The following is an 18,033-nucleotide window of genomic DNA, read 5'->3' as shown; positions in this document are numbered from 1 at the left end:
TCTACAGAAACATACACATACTTACCCTCTCAAATAATCACTTATAGAAACACATACCTATTTATACAGGAACTCTTCCAATCTCCCACTCTCATATATACTCACTTATATACATACATTTTCAGATATACTAGTTTAAAACATATGTACTTACTCATAAAGACACTATTGAGACAGTAATTCACTCACTAACACACACATACACACATTCATCCACCCATACAGTCCTGCAGACATGCTGTGTTCAAAACACATACAAACAGTGAGTCACTCATTCATGCATCTGTGCGCTAAGTAATATCCCCCACTGAACCATACAGACACTTATACTGATACTCAAAAAAACAACTAATTATCCATATACACACTCATGTAGCTACTCACCAACCCATGCAGCCACTTATACACAAAGTGAGACACTGAAATAGATATTTACATATTTAAACATTACTCGCTAATAAATGTATTCACTAAGATACACTTAATAAGTCAGTTATGCAATCATTTTTACCAAAAAACACCCAGTCAGACACTTATTTACCCATTTATTCTTCCATCGACCTTTACATATACATATATAAAAAATGTTTCTTTTTCAGAAAGACACACATTCACTGGATGATGTCATCAGTGATGTCATCAGTGATGTCATTTGAGATGTCATGAGTGATGTCATGAGTGATGTCACTGACCATGTCATGAGTGATGTAATACGTGACGTCATCAGCAGTGCATTCCGGGTGCACAAGTTAGAGTTAGCTGAACTAACTGTAACAAGGGAATTTCAATGGTTTTGTATGAGAGAAATGTCCAGCTAACTATAACATGGGTGAAACCTATGGTTTTGTCAGGGAATTTCTAAGGTTTTTTAAATGCTAATTCCTAACTATAACATGTCTGAAACCTATTGTTTTTTCAGTGAATTTCCAAGCTTTTTTAAATGCTAATTCCTAACAATACCGTGCCTAAAACCTATGGTTTTTTCAGTGAATGTCTAAGGTTTTTAAATTGTAATTCCTAACTATAACGTGCCTGAAACCTATGGTTTTTTCAGTGAATATATATATATATATATATATATATATATATATATATATACTGAAAAAACCTTAGATTTAAGGAACGTATTAGTTAGAAATTAGCATTTACAAAACCAGAGAAATTCACTGAAAAAACACAGATTTCAGGGGCGTTATAATTAGTTGGATATTTCACTCTTACAAAATTAGAGAAATTTGCGTTATAGTTAATTGATCTAACTATATCTCGCGCTCCCGAAATGCACTGCTGATGACATCACATATCACATCACTCATGACATGGTAAGTGACATCACTGATGACATTACTAATGACATCTCAAATGACATCACTGATGACGTCATCGGCATGAAAATCTGATGCACCTCCTCACAGCCTAATATAAAGTTTGAAACACCCACTCTAAAATACAGACTGCCATTCTCAAAACCATAGACACACCAATACCAGTTGCTGCTGCTCCTTGGGATGAAGTCCACTTTAGTCCTGAGATCCTTAGGGCATAAGAGGACCTCTTTACCCCACCAGCAGAGACCCAAGAGGCACGTTGGCAGAGTGGTGTAAAAAGGGGCATTGCCTCGGACCACCACTCAGTAGTCCCACTGTTTTGGGATTACTGGAGGTACCTGGTGGTCTAGTTGGCTCTAAGGACCCTTAGTATCCAAGGGATATATAGAAGGGGGCAGAAATAATTCTGATTTTCAAAAGGGCAATGCTAGATGCCTGTCAAAATTTTAGGTCTGTTACTTAACTAGATAATCTTCATACAATATTGTCTAGGAAGCTCTTCAATAGGCTGAAAGATTGGATGGGCAATCAGAAGATATTTTCGCTCTTTTTTAGGCAGGATTTCTCGCTAACTTTAGAATAATAGATCATGTTTTTAAGTTTGCCCTATATATATTGTTGGGCACCCAGAAACGTATATGGCATTCATCGATTTGTGTCCCGCATTCGATCTGATATCTTGGGAGAACGTTTAGAGAGTACTAGCAAGTATGAGAATTCCCAGTGGCATAACTAGACTGCATGAAAATGATTATGTGCAAGTGAGTGCGGTTACAGCAAAGAGCAGACAAAATGCATCCGAGATGCAAGAGTGGTTGGACAGGGGTGCGTTTTTGGCACCCACCATGTTTTCCTTATATGTTATGTTATATATTCCGGGAGTTATAAAGAGACTCGGCTTGGAATTTATTTTATAGATTAAAACTAAGTTCATGGCTCACCACTCGTAACATAGTTTGATTAGGATTCACATTCACAGTGAAAGTTCGGAGGAACATGGCGGCAGGCTGACGTCGGCCGTGGGAGCTCCAGACCGGGAGGTGGTTTTCCCCGGAGAAAGCGCTGTAGCAGAGACGCTTTAACGGTAAGAGGGTGCGGATATCCTGCTTTCTATTGTAATTCAACCTCTGACGGGAGTTTTCTCCTTTTTCTTAAATTTGCGGAGAAGTAAAATGAAGACGAGAGAAACGGTGTCTCAATACTCCCGGATACACTCCCGGCACTAGGACCAGGCGGTTTCAGGCGCAGGAAGGCGGGGGAGTGACGAGCGAGGCGAGCGCCTGGGCGGTAGGCTATGGGCTGCAGCAGACAAAAATCCGGGCCCACGGGTACAGAAGGCAGAGAAGCGGCTGGTGCAGCGGGACAAGCGGGACAAGCAGCGGCAACAGGTACTGGATCTTTGAAGGGGAGGAGGAGGAGTGCCGGTGATACAGCAGGGGACCAAAAGGATCGGGCGAGTATTTGGAGGCATGCTAGGAGGCTATTGGCTAGAGTAAGCCCCAGATCGCCTCTGACCCAAAACTTCTCTTATCCCCTATTGTTTTGGAAGGAGCCCCAGGGGGCCTGGGGGCCAATCTGTTCTGTGGGCTCTGCAGGGCGAAAGAAATGCAAAGAGGAGATAACATCCGATGCAGGGTGGATGAAAGCGGACAGAAACGCAAGTAGGGGTCCTGTGGCTCTGAGCTATATACGGCGCAAGGGTATGGACCTAGGCACAAATCCAGACATAGATCATCCACACTCCCAACCACACCCTCACTCATACCCACAGCGCAGAGTGGAACCAGCTAAATCCCGCGTAATTGATGCCCTAGAGGGTTGCCCTGGGGGAGAGTGCAGGAATAAGAACAAGGATAAGGGCAAGGATAAGGAGTCCTTCCAAGCACCCTCAGTCCCACAGGTCAGGAATAGGTATCAATTAAGATCCAGACTCGCGCTGCAGAAAGCGGAAGCTGAGTGCCCGAGCCCCGTAAGGGTAGGGGTTATACCGACTTCCCCTAAGGAAAAGAGTAGGGACAGGAGGAGCAACACTCCCAGGACAGGGGAGGTGAATAAGCAAAGACAGAAGCTCCCGAAAGCGCGTTGGACATTGCCAAAACCCACTCCTTCTTTGAAATCCTATTTCAAAATCATGGAAAAGGTGGTTGACCCTAAGGTGGGAGGGGACAAGAAACAGCTCGGGGTGGAACATACAGACAGAATCCCTAGTTCAGGCTCCCCTGGTCCCCTGCCGATGGATGACCCTAATGCAACAGACACACCTAGTACCCTTAACTTACTCAATCATGGACCACCTAGCATGCCGAGTATATCCTCCTCAGTACCTCTCACCAACAGATATATGGTGCTGGCAGAAATAGAGGATGCTCTGGTACAGGAGAGAGAATCAGAGCAAACAGAAACAGATGGAGCGGAGGATATATCTGTAAGACAGAAGCTCCCTCACGCAGCTCAAGACTGTTCTTTAATCCCGGTAACTTCACGGGTAGCTGAAGCCAGGGCCAGTAATGTGACAACGGAATCAGCAAGCCCAGAAGCGGGTCTGTCGCAGGTCGAGACTTTTCTTCTTAGTCTTAGAGAAGACCTTTTGACAAAACTCGATAAAAAATGTTATACATCTGAGGCCAATCAAAAAGCCATCCATGAGCAGTGCGTCAGTCTAGAACTAAAATTGGTGGATGTTTGCAAACGTACGGAGGTGTTAGAGTAAGAAGTAAGTTTACTAACAGGGGCCTCAAAAAGACATGATAGGGACATTGAGACTTTAAGAGTGCAGAACAGAGCCCTACAGATGGACGTGGAAAGACTTGAAATTCATTCAAGAAGAAACAATTTGAAGTTCTTGAAAATACCGGAAGGAGTGGAGAATGGGGATGTCAAGGGCCTAATATGTAAAATTCTCAGAGAGGGTGTACTTAAGGATAGTCCAGACATCAACCTAGAGGCCGAAATACAAAGTAAATGTAAATGTAAATGTAAATGTAAACGTAGGTGTACTTATATAGCGCAAACCTGTCACCCAAAGGGCATCCTGGCGCTTGCTTAGGGAACCCGTCCTGGTATTCCCCTGTGAGAAACCCCGGCAGGGTGTCCACAAGGTGAAAGCCAGGCATCCCGCCGCGAGGGGCCGTAGTGGAGATTAAGCAAGCTATTGCCCAGAGTTGCAGAGTGTGACCCCGTGATTCGAGTAGGCACCGGAGCGAGAATTGTCGAGGCCGTGGAATTTTTTTGAGCCCGAGACCCGCCGAGGCGGGGAATCGAACCCTGGTCCACGGTCGATCTCAGCTTCCGGGTCTGCCGCCTCTAACCACTGAGCCACGCTTCTCCACAAAGAGCGCACAGAGACCCTTTCAGGCAGCGTCAGGGGAGGTCAGGTCCAAGGAAGATCCTGGTAAACTTCCTGACCTTTACGGTTAAAGAACTAATTTTGAGCCGAGCGTTGCAAGAGAAATCTCTACAATTTGGTTCAGCAAATTATCTTATTCGATCAGATGTGGGGAAGATAACAGCGCAGAGGCAGTGGGAGTTAGGGAGCCGGATGGCGGACTTGAGGAGTTTGGGGGAGCAGGTGCAGATAAAGTTCCCAGCTTTCTTGAGAGTGGTATGGAAGAATAAGACGCACACTTTCACTTCAACACAAGAAGTTGATTCCTTTCTCACCCTAATGCGAGATAATGCACTCTAAGAAAAGAGAAATGTAGATTCCAGTAATTCTTAATAAATCTGGAGGTGGGTGCCCTTGGGTAACAGAAGCTACAGCATAGGCCTCTACGGCGGCTATAAAAGTGAAGACTACAACCAAGGGTACAGTCAGAAATTAAGCAACACATATATTAAGGTGAATAAGTGGGGTTCTGAGGGGGGGAAGGAATGGAAAAAAGGGGAACAAAATATATATATATAAAAAAGAGGAGAAAGGGAAAAGAAAAAAAAAGAAAAGAAAAAAAAGAAAAGAAAAAAGAAAAAGGGGGTACCCAGGTATCTTTGCATATTTTTTCCTTTTTTTTAAATTTATTTTTTTATATATATAATTGAATTCCAGAAAGTAGGCATACTTTCGAAGTCTAATTTACTATAGCGGGGCACCACCCAGTGGTCTGGAGAGCTCTCAATTGGCGACATGTTCGCCAGAAGAATCAAGGGGGGGGGGTTCCTCAGGGGAGGGGGGTAGGAGGGTGGGGAGTAGGGGAAAAAAGGAAAAAAATTAATCCTCATGTATATATGAAATCAAATTAAACACACACGGGGAGCAGGCCTGGAATCCCTAAAGTAGGAACAGAGCATAGAGCAGCATGGCCAACATGATATGTAGAGTAAAACTAATAAGCTGGAATGTCAACGGGTTAAGGGATAGGAAGAAAGCGAGAAGGATTATTGATTTTCTGGTTAATTCAGGGGCTCACATCTGTCTACTCGAGGAGACGCATCTAGAGAAGGAAGAGTGTAATCTAATATTCGGTAGATGTAGGTGGATACAAGATGTGGTTTGCTCGGAACAAGGTGGCAGTACGCGAGGGGTGGCAATAATTATCAGAGCAGGCACAGGGATTAGGCTTAATAAACACGAGACAGATAATTCAGGAAGGTGGTTGGTGACATCTTTGATTGCGGGGAGCATCCCACTTACGTGTGCAGTCTATTATGGTCCGAACATGGATGCTCTTGGGGCTCTGTTGAAACTTAAAATTAATCTAATAGAGACAGAAGGTCCCATATATCTCGGGGGCGACTTCAATCTAATTTTTGATAGAGAACTGGATCGAACCTCAAGAGTGAAATTTGCACCCCCCAAAAAAACTAGATTGGAGCTAAAGAACATAATACGGGACTTTAACTTGTTAGATATTTGGAGGTTCAGAAATCCGGGGAAAAAGGATTATTTCTTCTACAGCAGAAGATATGGACACCATTCTAGGATAGATTTTTTTCTATTGAATAAGACTCTCACATCAGCAGTCGACTCGATAGCATATATCCCAGCAATTCTGTCAGACCATTCAATAGTGGAGATGGTGATCAGTCTGAAGCAAAAAATGCGGCAAAGGAGATGGACATTGGATCGGACGCTGATATTGCAAGAGGGGGTCAGACAGGACTTAGTGACCCAGTCGGAGGAATACTTTAGGGTCAACATTGGGACAGAAAGCATACAAACGGTTTGGGACACATATAAAGCCTTCTCCCGAGGTCTCTTAACAACCCAGATGATAAGGAGGAACAGATTGGGAAGAGAGAGAAGGGAAGCAAGGATTTCAATCAAATCCAAAGAATTAGAGTTGCAAAGGGCATCAGCAGATGATTCCGACAATAGACTATCCCTTCAGAAGGAATTGAATTGTCTGCGGGCAGAATATCAAGCTGTAATAGATAAAGCTTTGAAGGAAAAGTGGGATACAAGCAATCTGCAACACTTCGCATATGGTGAGAGGTGTGGGAGACTCTTAGCGTGGAAAGCCCGAGCGGACAGAACAAGAAACCAAATAGACAGTTTAGAATTAACAAGCACGGGGGAAAAAAACAATGATGACGACCTTATTAGGGAAGAGGCAATGAGGTACATGCAGTCTCTTTACGGAACCAACCCTTCTCTGAATAGGCAGCAGGCAGAAACATGGCTGGTTAATGCACAGCTCCCTGAGTTGGCAGATTCAGACCGGTCCTTTCTCAGTTGCGAAATAAGGGAAGGAGAAGTGAGGACTCAGTTGTTGAAGATGGTTAAGGCCAAGGCCGCCGGTCCAGATGGGCTTCCAGTGGAATTATACAAGATCGTACAAGAACAAGTAATAGGTGTTTTGACTTTACTATTCAACAAAATTCTACTTCAAGGCGGGCAGGCTCCAAGATCATGGGCTGAGGCTATAGTAACATTACTATTGAAGCCAAATAAGGATCCGAGCAGGATAGAGTCTTATAGGTCAATATCCTTATTGAACGTAGACTATAAGGTATTTGCAGGGGTGTTGGCAACTAGACTAACCAAGGTAGTAAAATCAGTGGTGCATTGCGATCAAAGGGGATTTATTCCTGATAGGCAGCTGAACGAGCTGACCTTTCAAGTAGTTGCCGCGATAGATGTCGCTCAAGAGAAGAAGTTGCCCCTGACCATTGTGGCAGTCTACGCCACCAAGGCCTTTGACCAGGTAGATTGGGACTATCTTTGGATGACAATGGAAAAATTCGGCTTCCCAAAAAGTTTCATAACAGCCATTAAGCTACTGTATTCAGCCCCAACACCAAAAGTCCTAGTGAATGGCTCCTTGAAGGAGCAGATATGCATTACCCGAGGCACGCGATAGGGCTGTCCTTTATCCCCCCTTTTGTTTGATTTATATATTGAGCCTTTTGTTTGTATGTTAAGAGCAGAACCATTAATCAAACCTTTTAAGATCGCCAACATGGAATTGAAGTTTGCATTGTATGCAGATGATCTGCTGATGTATATGGCAAATCCAGAAGAAGCAATACCCAGATTATTAGATCTCGCCGAAGGGTTTGGTAAAATCTCTGGGTACTCTATCAATGTAGAAAAAACTGAAATAATGGAATGGAACCAGCAGATAGACTCGGTAGGGAAAAAAAAATAACATGAGGTATTTGGGAGTCCATCTGATGAACAGGATAGTAGATATCCCAAAAGTAAACTTGGACAGAGTCGCTAAAGACATATTAGCTTCACTACAACATTGGTCCTCTCTCCCTTTAAATATTTATGGAAGAGTGAACCTCTTGAAAATGATATCCCTTTATCTTTCCCGTTAGCTTTAATTAAAAAACTACAAGGAAAATTAGGGTCATTTATTTGGAATGCCAAAGGCCCCCGAATAGCTTGGAAAAAATTAAGGAGAGGTCTAAAGACAGGAGGGCTTGCTCTTCCTGATTTACTTGTACTGCCAAGCTTTTCATTTCAAGCATTTTAGAACCATGGCTGGTCCGTTGGACCAATCATCGATGGGTTTGCTATTCTCAGCCTTGTTAAAAGATGTCCCTCAGGGATCGAGTTTCTTCCTTTTTAAGTTCGGGGACCCAAAATTCTTCAAGAAAGTAAGGCTGAAGATATTGGGGACAGCTTTGAAAAATTGGCTATTTGTGAGGAACAAACTGAACATCCCTTATTATACGTCACAGGCCCTGATATGGGACTCTCCCGGTCTTCCAGCATGCCTAAATGACCTCTTATCACTACCACTAAAACAGGCTGGGTTGGAATGCTGAGGGGATCTGCAGGAAGCTGGACAGCTCTTAAGCTGGGACAAGCTCTCCAACCTAACAAGGGGGACCATGACCAGGTTTAAATATTATCAACTATCAGGGTGGTGGGCAATGAGACCCGTAAGACCCGCGGATAATAATCCCCCTAATCCCAAATTTGATGCGGTAACGAGAGGGGGCAAGTGGAAGAGTCAAATATCTTTCTGGTATTCAGCACTGTTAGAGGGTGAGGAGGGGTCAGAGGCTGAAATTAGCAAAGTATGGGGCTTTGGCATGATTCTCTCAGAATGTTAAACGCTGTAATTAAGCCAGCAGCCCTGAAAAGAAACCATCTGTTCACAATGTATAGGGTCTATATAACACCTAAGAAATTGGCTAAATATTCTAACATAGATTACCACTCTCCGAGGTGTGGTTGTTTGAAAGCAGATGATGTACATATGTTCGTTGATTGTCCCGAATTAGAGGAATATTGGAGTAAGATAAGGGAATTTTTGGAAGATGTCCTTTCAATGCCCATATCAGTTTCAACAATTACTATAGTATCAGGGCTTATCATGACCTATCAGACGAACGATCTCCCCACAAAATTTGTTTTTTACATCATCCTGCTGGCAAGGCGTGAGATCTGTAGGGTGTGGAAGGATCCAACTCCCCCTACCTTTGCTAATTGCCTACGGCAGAACATGATAACAAGTAAATCAGACATGGCTTGTGATCCTACGAGTGAGACCAATGTTTGGGAGGCCTTGGTGGCATGGCAACTTCGGTGATTGGTATTCCAATGATTTGTCTGGAGCCCTGCTGGTTCCCCGGACTCCTAAGTAGCATGGGTGCCCAAAGATCGGCGAAAAAAAAAAAAAAGGAATACGGAGGGGAAGGTAGTGGCTACTTGAGGGTGCAGGCTAAACCACTTTGTTTTTCGCCGTAAACAACAAGGGCCGGTAATGTAATCCCTGCTTTCAAAAGAATACATACTTGCATTCTATTTCTCTTGCACGGGAAGCTTACCCTGCAAAGGCCCAAAGTACTGCTTGGTATGGTGCAGAGGTCTGGGGCTGCACGGACACTAATAAGCGCACTGTCGTGGAGAACAGTTTTGTTAGATCATTGCTTTCTGTTCCGTTGAGCACCCCCCTTGTACCACGTTATTCAGTAATTGGGATGAAACGAGTGTCAGACCTGGCCCAAGGAAAACCATCATCATTTTGGATTTGAATCTGAATGACCCTTGATCTAGCTGAATACAGAGCTTCCTTGAGAGATGGAAATGAATTGGATCCTGTGATGGAGGTTCCCTGGCTATGATTTATTTGCGACTGGTGTTAAAAACTGGGCTTGCTCAAACTCTGTGACTCTCCCGAACTGCTCTCTAAGGCGGACAAGCTGGTTTTAAAATCGACCTTCTGGTCTTTTGTGCACAAAGAGCAAATTTCTAGGAGTCCCTGGGTCAATTGACTGAGCGGTTTTTGGCATTTAAATCTACCCCAGCCTTTGAAAGCTACATGGATAGTAGAGTACCACAGATGGCTAAGAGCATGTATATAAGATTTAGAATAATGCTGAGTGCTCCATGGATCATTCAGCTACTGATTCTTGCCCAGCATGTGGCTTTAACCCTGAGACCCCTGACCATATCATGTCTGTGTGCCCTGAATATGGTGGTGTGCGCAGATGATGGCAGCGGTCGATCTTTTTGACCATGGGGTATTTCATTGCAGAGGGGTGAAGCAAATAGTGATGAATGACACAACTGGTTTTATTTCTGGTTAAAACAAGAGAAAATTTTGAAACCATCTGAACCTGTAGTATGTTTAGAGTATGCCTCTTTTATTGACACAACTTCAAGTACCCTAGCACTATGTATTTTCTTTATTTTTATGTACCTCCATTTAGTGATAAGGAATGCAGTTATAAGTGCCATTGTATTGTAGGGAGAAGCGTACACATGCTATCACATGGTATAGAAGAATTTTACACATTTTAGAATGTGGGATAATGTTAATGATTCATTTGACACTGTATAGACAATGTGTTTATTTACGAGCAGTAATTGTAAATTACATGAAGTCAACAGTAAGTACATTTTATGAATGTGAAGTTTTTTTTAACATATTTATGAGTGAAGGATGTTGATTGATATCATATGTTTTAATGTATTTTATGGATGTTTCCTAACTTTTAAGGATTAAGAAACTGAATAAACTATCCTTGATGGACTTGTGCCTCCACCATGCACTGCTTATGACCTCAGATATCACATCCGTCATGACATGTTCTATGACATCATTTATGGCATTATCCAATGCGCGTGCTAGTTTGTTTTATAGGTTACATAGTGAGAGGTAAAAACCATAGTGCTTTCTACCTAACTATGAACAGCCTGGGGCAGTTAATGAGTGTAAGTGTTTACAAAATAATTGTGCTCCTAATGCATCATTGGTGTGTAGTGGTATTAAATATGTTGCCATCTTTGTATTGAAGAGTAACACTGTGTGTGGTTGACAGTTGATGATTTGTAGGACGGGCTGTTCGATGCGAAGGTTATAAAAAAAAATAAAAAATAACGGAGGACGGCGAGTAGACTAAAATGGCGGCTCGCACTGCGCTGACTGCTTGATGCACACCGCAAAATCACACGCATTCATCGCGGAGGTAAAATCGCAGTGCTGCTCTTGCCAGACATTTACTCTGCCTGCGGACGTTAAGCTGAATGCTGTGAAATTGTAACCCCTGACGCCAAACGGTGGATGATTGCAAGGGACCGGTGCTTGAGAGGTACGATGGGAAAATGCAAAACATTTGCAAATAGTTAAAGAAAATTGCATCTCCCTGTTGTCAAAGCGGCACAATACCGAAGACCGCTGCAACCATGTCACAGTGACCGGCGCGTGGCTGCTGAAGCCTACACCCAGCATCAGCTCACCCTCCCGGCCAAACAAATGGATACCAACCAGAGCCGATGGTAGTGCACACAGAATACCGGCTGGTGGGATGATATGCTGGTAAATCACATCCTGCCTCATATATGATCAGCAAGTCCTCTACAGTCCTGAACTGAGGCAGTCGTCTGGCGCCTCCTGCTCCTACCCGCATTCATTTCTTGTGGCGTGCGTCCTCAGCATAGCATATCAAGTCAAACTGTTCTGGGAGGTTGGCACTCATAACTTTGAAGTGAGAGATTGAGACTGGGAAAAAATGACAGACAGAAAACTAAACTGCCATTTGAACCTCGGCATACACCCAGACTCTCAGGCACATCGACGGAAGCAGAACTGGAGTTTGACCTAGAACCAAACGCCAAAATAGAGGCAGTCATACAGGCTATACAGCTCAGTCTCCAAGCCATAGATGGCAACTCCCAATTGAAGATCTAGAAGCACCGGTCTCTGTTAATTCTCCTTGGACATTTAAGCTTGCCATAGTCTCTCCCACGCCAGGACCCTCTGTGACGCATCACCGCTCGGCGTGCCACCATCTTGTTGGCCTCGACCGATTTCTGCGTGTAAAACTAGCCTTCTTTCATTAGTCTGTCCAAACTTGCCATCAATGCTGCGCCATTTCTGGAGAAATGTGTGTGCGTCTGTGCATGTTTGAGGGGGGGTGTGCGGATGCACATGTGTGTGTGTGCGCCTGTGCGTGTATGAAAGTCTATGTTCACATTTGTGTGTGCTTGTGCATGTCTGTGCATGTGATGGTGTGACATGTATTTGGGTGTTTTTGTATTAGAGCATGTGATTCAATGTGTGCTTGTGTTTGTGCGAGCAGATGTTTCTGTATGTGTGTTTATGTCTGTGCGTGTGATGGTGTGTGCATGTATTTGAGTGTCTTTGTATTAGAGCATGGGATTGTATGTGTGCTTGTGCATGTGGATGTTTCTGTATGCGTGCTTGTATGCACCCTCGGTTCGCGTATGAGAGTGTGTGCGCACATTTGTGTGTGCTTGTGCATGTCTGTGCATGTGATGGTTGTGTTTGTGCATGCATTTGTGTGTACGTCCTTGGGTACTTTTTGTTCTGGAGCATGTGATTGTATGTGTACCTGTGTTTTTGATAGTTTCTGGATGTGTTCTTGTGTGTGTGTGTGTGTGTGTGTGTGTGTGTGTGTATGCGTGTCTGCGTGTATGAGAGTGTGAGCGCATTTGTGTGTGCTTGTTAATGTGATGTTTGTTTGTGCATATATTTGAGTGTTTTTGGAGTGGAGCATGGGATTTTTTGGGTGCTTGTTTTCTTGGATGTTTTTTGTCTATGTGCTTATGTTTGTGCGTCGGTGCGCATATGAGAGTGTTTGCTCACAACTGGGTGTGCTTGTGCATGTCTGTGTGTGTGATGGTGTGTGCACGCTGGATTTGTTATTCTCTGGCGGCAGCTATCCTGGATATTGACTTTAACTGCTAGATGCCTGACCTTAGGATGGCCACCAATGTACCAGTGTACAGTTCAGTCCCCTGCCTGACCTCAAGATGGCTTCCATAGTGGCCACCTAGACGTTGTTTTACTTCCCTGGGACAACAATTGGACGTTGACCAGACATTGAACCTATCCCATAACCTGCCTACACATCAGGACTTGGTACCTGCGGAACTTACCCAGACTGTGGAGACCTAGCGATTTGGCTGATGCCCGGTGCAGCTACTATATAGCTACAGAGGAGATGGGTTGTGGTCTCCCCCTCTGCTCTCACCTAACCAGCTAGACCTTGGGCAGATGTTCCCCTTGTCTCTACATCCTATCTTCCTCCTACTCCTTTACCCTATCCCCTTACACTTCCTTGCTACATTCACCTTGTCAACTATGTTCTTCAAATGCCTTTCTTGATACTTATGTAACTTTTAACTGATGTAAATTGCAACATTATTGTTCCTCATGTAAAGCACGTTGATTCCTTCTGGTCTAGTCAGCACTATATAATGACTCATTAATTAAATTTAGTACTCTTTCTCTCTTTGTCTATCTCCCTAGCTCCAATCCCCTCTCCCCTTAATCTCTCATCGTGCTTGCTAGTCTACCTAGCCCCCTGTCCTTTGTGCCCTTTGACTAAGCACTCCTTCTCCCCTTGTTGGGAAAAGATCCAATATTTATAATCTGGAGTCTCAGAGACCCCTCTGAGAGAGTCCACTGCGTAAAGGGAGCCTCTCGCAACAAAGATAGGGAAGTGATATCATTTCCCCTGGGATCACAGCTTACTGGACTTTGGACGTTGCTTTGACTCGTCTACCGGTTTGTGTCCCAGTCGCCCTTCCCCTCCCCTTTCCATGCAGTGTCCTTCACCCTCCCCTCCTATTTCCCACCTTCTTTACCTATCTACTTCCACAGCTCCTTCCCCCTCCCCTGAATCTTCCCCCTGCCTGCTTTTCCCCTTACGTATTTGTGGTTATTGTTTATCTTGATCTTACAAGTAACTATGTTGACATACTCTTATAATTGTGAAACCTTTGTAACGATGTAACCTGTAACTATAATCTGATGCTCATGTAAAGCGCTCTGATACCTCCAGGTCTAGCCAGCGCTATATAAAACATTTCAACTAAATAAATAAATAAATAAATAAGTATTCACTGTGTTCGACGCACATCTTTTTGATACTTCAGAAAAAGTTTTAAAGTATTTTAAGCAGCCTTGAGCTATAAGACACAATCATCTGTGTATGAACATTTCCCAAATTTCTATTTAACATGTAAGACTTTAAGCTGTGCACATGTACCAGTTTGCTTTAAAAGATGGGCCATCTCTCAAGTGTTCAGCACAGCATGAAGGCTGAAAGTATCCTTTCCACCTTTAGGCCAAGTGTTGCATAGAGTGCACACTGTTCTAAATAGACACCTTTTAATGCTCTAGTGTATTTCTCATGAGAGTTTCACTGCCAGCAAACAGTCCGGCACATGGAAAACTCTCCTCATAGAGTGAATATTTTTTACAGTACCTACTTCTTCACTCATGTCAATTTAATTTCTCAATGTAGGTTTGGTGACTGCCAGGGGATTGATACCGTTAACAGCTGTCCATAGTGGGGAATTTGTTTTGGAACAGTACTTTTAGACACTTGGCTTTCTCTGAACGGTTGTATACAGATGAACACCGTATGCAATGAGGGTTTCCCATTTGTCTGTGGTTGATTGTTACTGTGAACTGCGCTACCCGTGACATTTATGGTATACGGTGAATGTAGTAAATAACCCATACTTTCTACATTTAAGGGAATTGTTTCTGAGATGGCATTAATGATGCCTCATATTCTTCTGAGCTATGTTGCAATTACATTTAGAGTTCTAATGCTATGCCCATTTATTGAACAAAGTCTACAAAAGAAGCTTGGATGATGTAATTGATAGAGTGCAACTTGTATTTTTATTTTTAGGGGTGCGTTATATTCATGGTTAGTGCATCCGCATGTAATCCATTAATTTTAATATTGTTCAAGTGAAATGTTAGAGTTTTCTTCTTTCAATTAAAGAATTAACGTAGTAAATGTATGAATTTAGTTGAACTACATGTGTGAAGTATATTCATGAATAATGAACCTATCCTTTATAAAGGCTCTTATAATGTGTTTATATTAATAGTTGATATATTTGTGTATTTTAAATGTATGCCCTGTTCTCATGTTAGCCGAAGACTTGGTAGGCCTAACTCTCCTTTGTTCCTGTTTGCTCTCAGGTTGAAGGTTGCTAATTAGAATGTATGTGCTTGTGGAATTTTCTCTTCTCTTGTCTCCGATGCAGGTTCTGGAATATGTCCTCGTTAGTATGACTAACATCTTTGTTTGAAGAGTTGGGCAGGTTTAGGGAGGAGAGGATGCCTTTGAACAAGTGGAGCTGATAAAGTAGGAGAATGTAATTTGCATATAGATGAGGCCTAGGAGCCAACGTCATCGAACAAGAGACTGGATGTCCATTACCTTATGGAAGGTTACCTAACAAGGAGTGTCTAGTTGGATGAAGCATTCTTGTGATGTATTTGGGGGTGTTGTAATTGACTATTGTATTGGGGATAGGGACAGAGTCCAATCTCATTTCTGTCTAACCTGAAGACAGAAGAGCATCTTAGAACGAGCTCTGTAGCTGGGTGCTACTCGACCAATTGACCTGAGTGCGCTTCTAAGGAAGTTTTCACGTACTAACACCTTTCATGGAACTTGCCTGGTAAACGCTAAGTAGGGATGTCACGTTAGAATAGTGAAGGGACAGACCAATGCTTTCACTTATGAACCGTCAATGAAGAAATCCCTTGATGTGGTCTCGATAGTCATTTGTGTCTTAATTCTTGAATTGGTGATTATGTGCATGTTGCAACACCTACATTTAATTTGTAGATTTGTTTTTTGTACAGTGCCCATGTACCTTTACGCTCTCGTAATCAGGTGTTTGTATGTTCAACTTTTCATGACATTTTAATAAATGTACTACACTTGGATTAAGAGTCTATGGCCCAGATATACAACCATGTTTGCATGCGCAAGCGGGTTTGCAAACCCCTTTGCCCATGAAAAAACTGCATGGGGAATATACAAACCCTATTTTACGATTCACAATTTTTTGTGGTTGCAAAACACTTGCAAATTACCATCCTCTTCAAGAGGGTGGTAATGGGGCAGGGAAAGAGAAGGGGTCCCCTGGGGACCCCTTCCCCTTTGTAAATGCATGGGGAAATAGTTTTGTGGGCAGACAGTGGTCACAGGGACCACTACCTGTCATTAAAGAATGAAACAAAAAACTTTCATTTTTTTCTTTTTTAAATGCATCCCATTTTCCTTTGAGGAAAACGGGCTGCATTCAAAAACATAAACTGCTTTATTTAAAAGCAGTGCCAGGCATGGTGGTCTGCTGAGCTCAGCAGGACACCGTCCCTGGGAGGGCTGGCATTCCCAATGGGGTCGCAAATTGTGAGAGTCTCATTAATATTCAAGAGCCTCTCTATTTGCGACCACATTGTGAATTACTAACAGTGTGTTACACACTGTTGAACATCCAAAATAGCGCCTCGCAAATTGGACACAAATGAAACGGAATTTTCGAGGGCGCTATTTTGGCCATCGTACATCTGGCCCAATATTCCTTCAGTGCCATGACATTTGGTATGTATAATAATGAGATGAGTTTCTCTCTCCTCCACACCCACAAGCAGGTAGTAAGAACCATCAGCCAGGGGTTCCAGAGTAAGTCTAGAACGCTCCTTCAAAATATAAATGTACTTTAAGTAATATCATGTCATTGTGATATAATGTAAAATTATTCTGTGATGTGGTATGTAGTATGTTCTGTAATAATGCTGTTATGCAGTATTATGTCACAGCAGCATTTGTGCTCCTCTGTCCTAGAGTCATTGAACACTCTTCCTGATTCTTCCTGGTGCCCTGGAGAGGTTGTGAGGCAACAAATGCTTTTTCTGCACTAAACTCACAATGCATACATACACACATTAGATCATCACTTTAATTGGGGAGTTCTCTTGCACTAAAAGCTGTACATGTACAAATCATCAGACTGTGTCATTAACCTGTCGGACAAACACCACTTACCACAATCAGGACAGAATGACGCAGAAGCCCTCAGGGCAAGAAGCAGGAACACAAGGTGCCCCCACATTATGAAGATCTGAAAGAGAGAACACACTTTGTCAATATTAGTGTGAATGTCATAATTTGCTCCTGCTCCTTAGCCACTCTCGATTGGTGGTGTCATAGATTGAATGGTTTTGGTTATCATTGATGTAAAGATGCCCACTTCTCCTCTCCTGCCTTTGTACAATCCTAGTGACCTGGACGCATCAGGTAATGGTGAGTGCCCAGTGCTGTTGGACATGTTCTGCGTGAGATGAGTCTTAGCACTTCTAGTCTTCGGTTGATGCCTGCCCATGTCTCCCCATGGACCGTGAGCAACAAAGATGGAGCCAAGGGTTACATGGGTCCAGCGTGACTTCATTTCTTATACTGCAGATGTGTCAGCATGATGCAGAGACTTCAATGTACACTACACACATCTAGGGCTACTTGGTAACTTTGACGTGTGCAGGTGCAAGGGTAAGAAGATGGGTGTTTGTTAGGTGTAAGTTGAGAGAGTATGAGGTAGATTGGTTATGTGTACGGAGGTGTTAGTACGGGTAAATTATTAGAAATGTGTGATGGTTGTGCACTGACTCTTATGGAAGTGAGGTTAATATTTGTTAGCCTCCTTCCTCAAATCTTTTCATCAACTATGTCACTCTATTTAAATGTGCATTGTACCTGCTACTACCATTGTAATAGTAGTTATACATACTTGCAATCAAATCATCTGTGAATTCATTGTAAGCTCATTAGGTTTCATCCTCGACTCCTCCCTCTCCTTGTCTAAGCAGGTCAATGCCGCCTCCTCCTCCTGCTACAACAACCTCCGCATGCTCCGCAGGATCTAGAAGTGGATCCCGACTGAAACAGGAAGAACGGTGACACAGGCCCTAGTCAGCAGCAGACTGGACTACTCGCCTTCAGAAATCTCCTCAAGACCTGGCTCTTCGAG

At 43.2% G+C, this 18,033-nt stretch overlaps 1 protein-coding gene across 1 annotated transcript in view; it reads right to left on the bottom strand.

Annotated features, from left to right (window-relative positions):
• Positions 1 to 18,033, bottom strand: part of LOC144822034 (CD5 antigen-like) — a 788,570-nt gene that overhangs the window by 663,542 nt on the left and 106,995 nt on the right. Inside the window, exon 2 of the mRNA XM_078679102.1 lies at positions 17,055 to 17,130. Coding sequence (XP_078535228.1) covers positions 17,055 to 17,121 — 67 coding nt within the window. The 5' untranslated portion in view covers positions 17,122 to 17,130. The remainder of the gene's footprint in view (positions 1 to 17,054; positions 17,131 to 18,033) is intronic.

This window comes from Lissotriton helveticus, chromosome 3_1 (genome assembly GCF_964261635.1).
Source record: "Lissotriton helveticus chromosome 3_1, aLisHel1.1, whole genome shotgun sequence".
NCBI classification, from domain to species: domain Eukaryota; kingdom Metazoa; phylum Chordata; class Amphibia; order Caudata; family Salamandridae; genus Lissotriton; species Lissotriton helveticus.
The sequence above is the reverse complement of the archived record's forward strand: the minus strand, read 5'-3'. Positions and strand labels throughout refer to the sequence as shown.